The following is a 12,184-nucleotide window of genomic DNA, read 5'->3' as shown; positions in this document are numbered from 1 at the left end:
TCACTTTGACACCCACCACTGGCCCCCTGCCTTATTGATGAGGCAATGCTGAACCCCTCCTCCTACACACACACACGCGTGCGCACACATGCGTACGTACACTGATCAGGGCGCTAATTGCAACAGAAGACCAGATAAGTGTCTATATTTCCCCACTCTTGATGACTAGGGGCGCTAGTGGCTGAGGCAGTAGAGGGGGTCGTCACTTGTCTGGCAATGGAAGGTTGCCGGTTCGATACTCGTGGCCAAGGGTCAAGGTGTCCGTGAGCGAGACGTCTAACATGAACAACTCCCCTGGAGCTGGTGGTAGTCTTGGAAGGTGGCTTCTGCCGTCGCTGTGTGAATACACAGTCGCATATGAATTGGTGAATGTGAGACACACGTTGGAAAGTGCTTTGAGTGGAAACTGGTTAGAAAATATATATGCTATGTAACTGCAGTTCATTCACCATAGGGACATAACTGGCGTAAACAACCAAGGCTTGGCTGTTTATTCTCTCTCTCTCTCTGTCAGAAGGAATAAAAAGATCCCTCAGAACTCGAGAGGAATCTCGGTGACTGTTGATGAGCGATGAGCCATTTGTGACATCGGTGATTGTGACATTTAGCATGATGCAGGCAATTGTAAACTGCCTGATACCGTTGTGACGCTGGGTATGCCAATCTATGTCAGCTACTCATGACACCCAACCACGATTCAGCCGACACACATGCAATAACCCACCTCTGTTTTTTTATATGTGTGTGTGTGGGGGGATCTGTGTGTGTCTCTGTATGTGTGTGTGTGTTTGTGTGTGTGTGTGTGTGTGTGTGTGTGTGTGTGTGTGTGTGTGTGTGTGTGTGTGTGTGTCTGTGTGTGTGTGTGTGTGTGCGTCTGTTTGCCTCGAGGCATCTGCATATATTATATGCGTTGGATGTTATTGTTGATCAAGTTCATGTCTATACATGTGGGTGTGTTTGACTGTTTATTTATGTCTGCAGTCGTGCATGTTTGCCTTTCCACACACCATGTGCATGGTTAATAAAATGAATGCAAATGGGTGTCTCTTCCTAAAATGTCTGTAAATAACAGTGGGATGTAAGTAGACGATAAAGATCCTTCCATATGCCCCTCATCTTGATCAAGTCCTTCAAAGCCTAGGGACACATCATTAGGAAGTGACAGAGCCGGTGCCACAGGTTAATTCGTTTTTTCTTGTAAACTGCAAACATGCCGGCCTTTTTGGAGTATCTTATTTTCCATAACAATAATTAGGCTTGTGTCTATTGCTGGGTGCTCAAAAGCTGAGCCTTGATTCATTTGGTTACTTTTTACAACATTGTGAACAACAATGTTCAACATTGCGAACATTTTAATATTTCCCGGAGGTGCTCTTTACACAGTGGGAGCCGTTTCATTTTTTAATACCCACAACTAGAGTAATGTGGAACGGGTGATTAAAGGAAACAGCAATGTCAGTGTTGTGGCGTTATGCATTTTTAAAATGTAATTCTTCCCAGCTCCTAAGACACAGAGAACAAAGGGAGTGATCCCTCATGGATTTGTTCTTTGGGTTTGTCATACCTTTTCTCTATGAGGTGACCTTCACTTGCCATTCTCTATGTGAATCATTTTCTCATTAAATGCCCCAGTGTCTCCGGATCCAGTGTTCTCTGCCTTTCGATAATTTCAAACAAAATATAATGGATGCAGTTTTGAAGTGAAAGCTTTTTGAATGGATCAACACAAAATGAGACTGACACGATTCGTTCACAATGAACTATGGCACGCACACACACACACACACACACGCACACACACACCCCCACAAACAAAAACACACACACACACACACGTAGCGCAATCCTCCAAAATGATCCACTTACCCCAGCGTCGTCATGGTAACGATGGTGTACCAAAAGGAGGCGGGGATGCTGGTGAACTTGCTGGAGGACGAGCCCTTCTCGGCGTAGAACATGACCGTGGCGAAGATGATGATGGCCATGGTGAGCGAGAAGAGCAGGAAGCCCAGCTCCGAGGCGCAGCTCTTCAGCGTGTAGCCCAGGATGCGCAGGCCCTGAGAGTGGCGGGAGAACTTGAAGATGCGGAAGACGCGGAAGACGCGCAGCGTGACGAAGGCGCCGCTCACGTCCTCGTTGTCCGTCATCACCAGACCGATGTAGTAGGGCAGGATGGCCACCACGTCGATGATGCTCATCACCGAGCGCATGAAGCGGTAGCGGCTGGGCGCCGCGAACAGCCGCATCAGGTACTCCACGGTGAAGATCATCACGCACGCCGTGTCCATGCAGAAGAAGGCCACCGTGTATCGCTCGCCGCACGGCACCTCCTTCTGGTGGGTGGAGGTGCCGCAGGGCACTGTCTCCACCACGTTGGTGATGACCGAGATGGCGATGAAGAAGCCGGTGACGTAGTAGAAGACCAGCGCCATGGTGGAGGTGTGGGGGTTCTCGAAGGCCCGCCACATGGTCTCCCGGCAGGTCATGTTGGGCGGCTTTTTGTCCTTGTTGTCCTCCTGGTCGTCCTGGAGGCGCTCGGCGTTCTCCCGCTTGCGGTCCTTGTACTCTTCATAGCAGCAGTCGCCGATGATCTCGGGGATGATGCCGAAGAAGGCCAGCTCCTCGTCATAGGCCGAGATGCACTCGGAGCGCGGGTAGTGCAGCTTCCCCGTGCGGTAGAAGTTGAGCACGCTGCGGAACATGTCGGAGTCCCGGTCAAAGAAGTACTCGTGGGTCTCCTCGTTGTAGAAGAACTCCTTCTCCGAGCTGCCCAGCAGGGTGTCCGGGTAGCGGTCCAGCGTGTTCCTCCAGGTCTGGAAGCGCCGGCCGCTGACGTTGAGGATGATGAGCTCGTCCTGCCGCTTGTTCTTCTGGTTGGGCGCCACGGGCATGGGCAGGTTGGCCACGGGCATCCAGCCGATGGCCGCCGCCCGGGCGAAGGGGAGCCAGGCCGCAACTCCGGCCATGGCGAGTCCTGGCTTGGGGGGTGTGCAGAGAGACGGGGGTCCCCTTCACACCTTCACAAGCAGCTCGGCTTCAGCTCACCCACCATCTGGTGGGGGAGAAGCAGGTGGGGTACCTGGTTTAGGTTATGCTGGAGGAGGGCTTTAGGACAGGTACATGTTCCATAGAAAGGAGAGAAAGAGGGGGATCAAGAGGAAGGGGAAATGAGGTGCGAGGTGAGGTGTAAAGGACGTAAGGATATAAGGGGAGCTGCGTGAGGGAACGAGTGTTTATGTAAGAGCAATGCATAGGATGCAGAAGAGTGGAAGCAGACGGGATTGTCAGGGTTTTGGAAAAAAATAAAAATAAAAAGGGAACATGTTTGATTCATTTTATATAAATATTTATGTATATATATATTAGATTTCGATTACCAAAATAAACTCGCCCTAATCCAATCGCTCTATTTCTCAGAATTCGGCTTTCCAACAAACACAAATGCCAGCCACGATTTGGATTACCATCTGTTACAGAATCCTGGCAAAAAATCGAACAAGTCAAAACCTGTTGAGTTACAACCAATAGCATACGGACGGGCGACCGCCTGCCATTACAGCCCTCCAGACTGTACCGAGCTGTACGCACTCCAACCCATGTTCAAGCCCCATTAAACACACTTTGAATCCTCATCATCACTGAAGAACATGTCATCGTTAGAATGAAAATGTCTACGCTCACATTTTCTGAAATAGGTTTTAATCACGTGACAACTTACCGATACAAAAATTGTAAAAGTCCAAAGAAATCCAAGGTCCTCGTGCTGGCAGCTCAGATGCGCGTGGTGGACTGGACGGGCTAATTTCACAAATCGTTTAATCCAGAAACAAGTTTTTTTTAATAGGCAAAACCTGAACATTGATAAATATATACTTACTTCTTAGGCAAAGTAGGCGACAACTAAATATAGCCACGCTATAAATTGTGCTTTAGCACACGCACCACTGCTTTAATGTGCCCCCATTATGTTGTTGGAATAAATAGTCGGAAGACCTCGTCGACCCCTCCGAGCAAAACCGACACCCGCTCAGAACGCCTTGACTTGGAAAATGCTCGGCAGTCGATGGATTCGAGTGGAGAGCACTACCCCTCGTTCTCCAAAATGACGAACAGACTGAGGTATCGCGTCTCTCTCTCTCCCCTCTCACTCTCTCTCTCCCTCTCCATATATCTCTACCCTCCCTCTCTATCTCTCTCCCTCTCTCCCTCTCTCTCCCTCATCCTTTCTTATTTTCTCTCTCTCTCTCTCTCTCTCTCTCTCTCTCGGCACTTTGGCATTGGCTGCTGCGTCGGTGGGTTTTTAGGAGCGCTCACATCGCAGCGGATGCGTCTGAGTTCTGGAGGTGAGCTGGCAGGGAGACGTCACGTCGCTTTTTCAAAAGCACACGCAACTTCATTGAGGAGCAACGACTGGAAAGGTATAATGTGATTCAAGCACGTTGATCTTTTTTTATTCATTCTTATTGTCTTTTTTTTGTCAAGAGTCAAACATGTGGGCTCAATTAATTGGAAATCACTAGTATCCATTGGCATAAGCATTTGTCTTTGTCATACGGAGGGTGAAATTTAGATTTCCTAGCCTTGGGTACTTTTCTCCCCGTGGGTGTCAACAAAACGCAGGCCATTTTACTTTGGCCTATTTATCAGGTTCATTTTATTCTGAAACAACGTGGTCCCATGGTAAAAATAACCTCTAAGTAGGTAGGCCTACTGTATCTAAGAATAAGAAGTTGCGTTAAAGTGACTGTTTCATGACAGAGAACATATCTTGCAGCATCCCTTCACGAAAGCTATTCTGTCAAAATAAGATATACTGCCATATTCTTAACATTACAGTAAGTCATATTCACTGTAATTTCCATATATAATATTGTATTTGTGATTATATTTCCAGTCGAGTTTGGCAAAAGTAAATCAAGGCCTGAATGCAAATTGGCAGGAAAAAAAAATATATAGCCTTTCGCCTTCTTAAGAATATCATAAAATATAGCCGAAGAACATAACCTTCAATCCCCACATTATTCAACGTCTGAAAAGCAAAATTCGGCCCGTAATTAAACCATGTGGGGGCCCCTCCAATAACACTGCACTGTCGCCTGGAATAACAATCAGCCCAGGTCCCACCACATACATACATAGTCCCACAACACCAAACAAACACCTGCATGTTATTGTACAGTATAACGTGCATGGTACTATACAATGTAACATGCATGTTATACACTGGATTATGCACGTTTTAAAACACTGTATCATGCATCCAGGGAGACCCATTTTAGACAAAAGTCAACTTGTGGACAGAATAAATATTATTGATAAGGCACACTAAGACATGTATTAGAGCCCTTGTCTTTTAAGCAAAGATTGATATTTGCACACAACTGTGCACACACGCGCACAAAAGCCACGAAAGAAAACAGACACACATACACACACAAACACAAACAAACAAAGACGTGAATAAAAAAGGAATCACAAACAAACAAAAACCAGACACGAACACACACACACACACACACACACACACACACACACACACACACACACATACTCACAGCCTTTGAGTGATACTCTGTTCAAATGTCACTGAATCACACGGTAGGCTAGCTGCCCTGGTTTCCATGGGGATACCGTAACCCTGGGTGACATAAGAAAAAAAGATGATACGATAATCCACCATGAGTCCTGTGATCATCATGACCAGCTGCATTGATTATTGCTATCAGCATGTGTGATTGCAGTTTTGTTATACGGTCGGTAATATCAAACTGAAAGAAAATGCTGACTTAAATAATTCCTGATTAGGTTGTGCAGATATATGTTTGTGGTAATAGATTTAACCCACAACTTGACTTTATATCCCCTTCTTCTCAATAAAAACTATATGATGAACTCTCTCTCTCTCTCTCTCTCTCTCTCTCTCTCTCTCTCTCTCTCTCTATATATATATATATATATATATATATATATATATATATATATATATATATATATATATATATATATATACTGTATGGATGACTATATGGATACTGTACATGTTATCCAGCTAAGCCTTGATGATCAGAATCCCTCCCCTGTGGTGTGGAAAAGCCTTTGGGTTAGGGACACAAATGTTAATTCCAACCCCCCCCCCCACATGCCAGACTGCCTCCGGCGTCTGTATTCATGTGTCCTTTAAGCATCTCCTGACCTCCTCCGTGGCAGATAGGAGATAAAGATTTCTCCAGATTGGCTCTAAGGAAGCTAAAGCCTCTGTTTCTGATAAGCTTCGTAGCTGAAGCGTCAGGATTGTTGAGGGAGAAAATAGGGTGATAGGTAATTGTTGTGACCTTGGTATCTGCTTGGCTCATCCCAGCCTATGACCGAAACAGGCACACTCACATACGCACGCATACATATTCACAAACACAAACACAAACGCACACTGGGATTTTTTTGGTATTGACAATGTCAACGTTGTGTCTTTGTTGTTTGGTTGCTTCCCTACGTTGATGCATTTAAAAATAGTAAAAAATTTGCGCGTCCTGGGTATTTTTTGTCTTTTTGAAGTCGTCCTTGGGGGTTTGTCAGTCTCTCAAACCCAGGTTTGGCAGCCGGTGAAACGGTGAGATTACGGTTAAGGATACCTCTCCCGCATACAAACAGACTTGAGGCAGCAGAATACTAATATCCTCCCAAAACGCTCCCCAGATGTCGTCTCACGTCGAGCCCTAATGATAGCCCTGAACTGAGCCCTCTCGCTGGGATACGTGGGGAGGGAAGAGGGTAGCCGTCTTGTTGACGGCGCAGCATGTACACTCTGCTAGCTCAGCTTTTAAAAACATTTTATTCCTGTCAACAGCAGGACGCAAACCTTTTTTGTAAAATATATAGCCAGGTGCACAAGTATTGGGCTACTCTCGTGTGCATGTTTGCTTTTAGGTAAGCATTTTTAAAAGGTCGCTTAGGGGTTGACAGTGAGTGTTTTACCATATGATGTTCTAGACAAATAACACACAAATCCATTTAGAAGGGGAAGAGAAAAACTAAGGTAAAGAGAGAAGCGCGAGAGAATACGCAAGAACAGCCAGAACACTAATTTATCACTTTTTGTTGTCACTGAAAAGTTTGAATTTTGTTCCTGATGGTTTTATGAGTCTAGTTCAGCAGGTTTTTAAAAAAAAAAAAGATTTGTGCAGACTATATGATTTAAAAAGGGTCATTATTGCTTAGGGTGGCAAACGTATTCCTTATTAAATATGGGAAAAAGGTGGCGTCCTAGTGCACACCATTTTTTGTCCAGTGAGTGGTGCCGCGGTGGTGCGGGTATGGTTTGGTGAATATAAAGTCGGTAGTCATTCTTTCTTTTTTTGCAGGTCTATCCATACTTGCACATGTCAATCCGACTGAACAACATCAGAAATGAACACATTTTTGCAGGAAACGTACAACTAATTCACATGAGGGGGCCTGCGATTGGATGACTTACCGTGGTGTGATCAGTATATGATCGACTGTGGTTGTATCAGATCTAGCATCTGTCACTGTGTCGATCCGAATAGAGTAACAGTATGGTATAATAGACTGGTCAAGGAAGGCCTTTATGGGACAAACCAATATAGGAGACGTCCTTATATGGGACAGTTGGCAACCCTACTATTGCTGTGCATGAGCACAGCTATAAAATACATAACTCTTGTTGTCACATGCTTATTGTTTTATTTGGGGTTTGAATAGCTTTTCGCTGAGAGTGCCACAGAGAGTGGTGGCACTCTGTGGCACTCTCAGTGAAAAGGTTATGCAGCAATACACAATCATGTGAGCTAGAACTTAATAATGCTGATGTTTATTAATAACAGCTGTTTAGTGTTGTTTCGGTGTTGCTTGCTCACGCCTAATGTTTAATATTTTAACTTTTAAGACAGAGGGAAAATCAGACTTACAACATACATTTTTGAATATATCTGACAAGAGAGGAATTTAGTGTTTATTCAGATACTGAATATTTTAAATGTAGAAACACAGAACAAGGTTGAACTGTGAGATAAAATACAAGGTAACCTTTAAGATGAGGCAAAAAAAACAGGAAATACACAGGTGAATACACAGGTGAATGCACAGGTGAACACACAAGTGAATACACAAATTAATACAGGTGAATACACAGATGTATAGACAGGTGAATACACAAATGAATACAGTGGAATACACAGGTGAATACATCGGTGAATAGACAGGTGTATACACAGTTGAATAGAAAGGTGAATAGACAGGTGTATACACAGGTGAATAGACAGGGGAATAGACATGTGAATACACAGGTGAATAAACAGGTGAATACACAGGTGATACACAGGTGAATAGACAGGTGAAAACACAGGTGAATACACAGGTGAATACACAGGTGAAAACAGGTGAATACATAGGATAAAACACAGGTGAATACATAGGATAACACACAGGTGAATACATAGACGAATAGACAGGTGCATATACAGGTGAATCGGCAGGTGGATAGACATGTGAATACACAGGTGAATAGACAGATGAAAAGACAGGTTTATAGACATGTTAACGCACAGGTGTATAGACAGGTGAATACACAGGTGAATACACAGGTGTATACACAGATGAATAGGCAGGCCAACAGACATGTGAATACACAGGTGAATAGACAGGTGAATAGACAGATGATTTTACATTTGAATACACAGGTGAATAGGCAGGTGAACACACAGGTCAAATAAATTGATGGAATTAGTTTTATCCGTTGAGTGTGTTTGATTTGTGCCTTGCTCTCTTAGATGTGGAGGCCTCATCTTGCTGCCTGTCATCATAAAACAAATAAGGATAGAGCTTCTTTATTAAAAAACAAATTATGCTTGCCACAGCTCACCCAGCTATATTTAACATCGTTGTAGGAGCTTGGCAAATGTAATAACATCCTTATTCATTTGTTACTAAATTTGGAAATTTAGTAAGATATGAACCCTCACTGAGAAGCCCAGATTGGTTTAAATTATATATATTAAAAAAGGCACCTGATATTTTCCAAATGACAACAACGCGACATGTTTACCAAACTGACTTTAACTACTCAGAGGAACACATTTATTTTAGAGGTACATTGTGACCCAATTCTGCTTACTCTCATGTTCTATGATGGAGAAAAAAGGTCCTAAGTGTTTGGCTCCTCGAGTATTACATGAATGCTTATTGGTCAATACATTATAATTGCAAGGGAACAGGATGATCTATTATGAATGAGGCAAGAATGTTAAACGAGGCCTAGACTGAATTCTAGCTTCTGGGGCTGACATTTAATTTAGAATTATTTCCATATGGACTATAACAACTTAGTTTAGGAGTGACGTGAAGTACAAAATAAAATAATCAATGAATTCTCCCTTTTAAATAAGGTGTATGCTGAAAGACGGCTGTTGCCGCGGCTGCATGATCCATCCCACCATTGAGAAATGCGGAACCTTACATCAATGTGCAATCAATCTGTCATAAAGCAACTGCCACAAGGCTGCACGCACGTACAATGGGAATGCATGCGCACACACACAAACATACACACTCACAAACACAAACACCCACGCATATGATTGCATACTTTCCTTTGCAAGGTTGGAAGTGAAGGGCACTTTCGTTCATTAAGACTGTTCATGAATAAGCCATATAGACTCACATGGTCAATAAGGGATCTATAATTCATAACCAACTGTATATCGTTAACATCTTTAATACGAAGATTTTCACTGTTGAAAGCACTTATTGTAGACACAAAGACACAGACATGGACACATGTATGCATATGCACAAAGACACAATGACAAACACACACACACACACACACACACACACACACACAGACAAATATGTTTTATTCTGAGTTAGACAAAACATAATAGATTAAACAAAATCCCTTTTGCTTTAACGTTCCTATCTTTTTCTTCACAGTGACTCATACTTTATCGCCTCTGAGTGAGATTAATAGAGCGTTCAATTCCCATTCCATGGCTCTTGCGTATCCAATTAAAGAGCATGCACAGGATGTGCGCCATGGTAAATATCAAAGATCACAGAGAATGTCTTTGCTGTGATTTGGCTGAGGAAGTCTGTCACAGAGAGGGAGAGAAAGAGAGAGAGAGAGAGAGAGAGAGAGAGAGAGAGAAAGAGAGAGAGACAGAGAGAGAGAAAAAGAGAGGAGATGATAAGATGCTTTGATCTTGTTTTCTTTGGCAACTCCTAGATAGCAGAGTTGCTCAACCTGACCTCTTCCCCGTAACGGAGAGTCCCCCCCCCCCCTTAATCCCCCCCTCTGTCACTCTTTCTTCTCTCAATCTTTCCTTTTTTTCTCTATTATCGTAAGTGTAAATGCAGATTTCCGGCGTCTCACATTTCCTCCCTAATAGTGGAGCAGAGGGCTCATCATGCTGCCCTGATGGGAGAGGGTGCCGTCTGTTAATGGGGGGTAAATTTGTCTGAGTGAGAGGGGGGCTGCCTTCTGGCTCCAACTCAGGGAATGTCATCCAGGGATCGGGTAGAAAACACCTGTCGACATCAGGAGGTCTGCTAAGTGCCAAGACGTAATTGTTTTACAATGACTCCATTTTCTCTGTTTTTCCAAATGGTGTACATTTCCTCAATGTAATCTATATTGTTTGGACAGTGTGCAAATTGTACCAACTGTTGCACCAGGTGGGAAGATGTAGGGAGAGATACATTGAGTGGCACACACACACACACACACACACACACACACACACACACACACACACACACACACACACACACACACACACACACACACACACACATACGCTCAGTCACACTCAAATGAACACAAACGAGAACACAGACATGCACAAACACACACACACACACACACACACACACACACACACGCACACACACAGACAAACACACACACACACACACCTTATTATAGGGACTACACTAAGGCCTAGCCATGGGCGTGTCCTCCTTCCTTGCAGCCAATGAGAGGAGTTTGCTTTGACAAGATCAAGTCTAAGTTGAGGAGTCCCGGCTGCCCTGTAGCGCTACGGAGAGCAGTGTCATGGCCGGTAAGAATAGCATGAGACGCTGCGATGGTTCCGGGCTGATGATCAGGGGCTCTCTGCTGATCACGCTGTCACTTCCAAGCAGGGAGACGGGGAAGGACCAATGCATAAGTGGTAACCAAGGCGACGCTGTCTTGAGGGACTGTGGCTGCATGATATTTGAATTTTCATTGTGTGCTTGTGTGTGTGTGTGTGTGTGTGTGTGTGTGTGTGTGTGTGTGTGTGTGTGTGTGTGTGTGTGTGTGTGTGTGTTTGTGTGTGTGTGTGTCTGTGTGTATTGGTTTACAGGAAAACCTGCACGCACATATTGATTTGTGTATGCAAATCCGTTATGTAATGGCGCGCCGCATTGTATCTACTTGTTTTGAGTAAATGGATTCAAATAATCCAGTCTCATCTCTTCAATTGGTCCGATGTAAACTGTTTATTTTCCTTTGCGTCTGTCCCTCTGACCCCTTTACGCGGCCACCGTGATTAAACACGACCCTGTTACGAGTTATCTCTGGGCTAATGAAACTGTTCACCCACCAACCCCCACCGAGGCATTCACCGCCAAACAGGATTCTATTTTAGGCTGGCCGTGCTACGTAATTGTAACACATTCAGGGATATGACAATGTCAATGTCAGAATGTATCAGTCAAACCCACTGTGCCCTTTAGGCGAGTCAACAGCCTGCACCTCCACCGCCTCACCGTTGTGGCACTGACATTCTCCCTCCATGGCACAACTGTTGCTCACCCCTACTGTAGTGGTAGACAGACAGAAAGACAGACGTGTCCACAGGCAACGTAGATATAGTTAGACGGAGAGGACGACAGACAGACAAGCGGACAGACAGGTAGATCGACAGATAGACAGATCAACAGACAGACAGAAAGATATGCATATAGAAAGGTAAATAGAATTGATAGATTGATAGCTGGATAGATAGATAGACAGATAGACATGTAGATATATAGACTGCCAGACAGATAAACAGATGATGTTGCGGTGTGTTGCAGTGACCTAGTATTCTGAGCTGGCCTACACTTGAATATGAAGTGACAGTTGTTCGGTCAGGTGATTGGCTAAGGGGTGTCTCAGGTGTACCTGGGTCAGATCGGTCGACGG

At 44.3% G+C, this 12,184-nt stretch overlaps 1 protein-coding gene across 1 annotated transcript in view; it reads right to left on the bottom strand.

The window, feature by feature from the left end:
- The window catches only part of LOC307078856 (A-type voltage-gated potassium channel KCND3-like), a gene marked incomplete at both ends in the record, with an annotated part of 90,092 nt that extends 87,126 nt beyond the window's left edge, over positions 1 to 2,966 (bottom strand). Inside the window, one exon of the mRNA XM_079740860.1 lies at positions 1,867 to 2,966. Within this exon, the coding sequence (XP_079596986.1) occupies positions 1,867 to 2,966 (1,100 nt within the window). The remainder of the gene's footprint in view (positions 1 to 1,866) is intronic.
- Between the last annotated feature and the right edge of the window lie 9,218 nt (positions 2,967 to 12,184).

Source organism: Pollachius pollachius (assembly GCF_949987615.1).
Source record: "Pollachius pollachius genome assembly, chromosome: 8".
In the NCBI taxonomy this organism is placed as follows: domain Eukaryota; kingdom Metazoa; phylum Chordata; class Actinopteri; order Gadiformes; family Gadidae; genus Pollachius; species Pollachius pollachius.
This window is presented reverse-complemented; position numbering and strand designations above follow the sequence as displayed.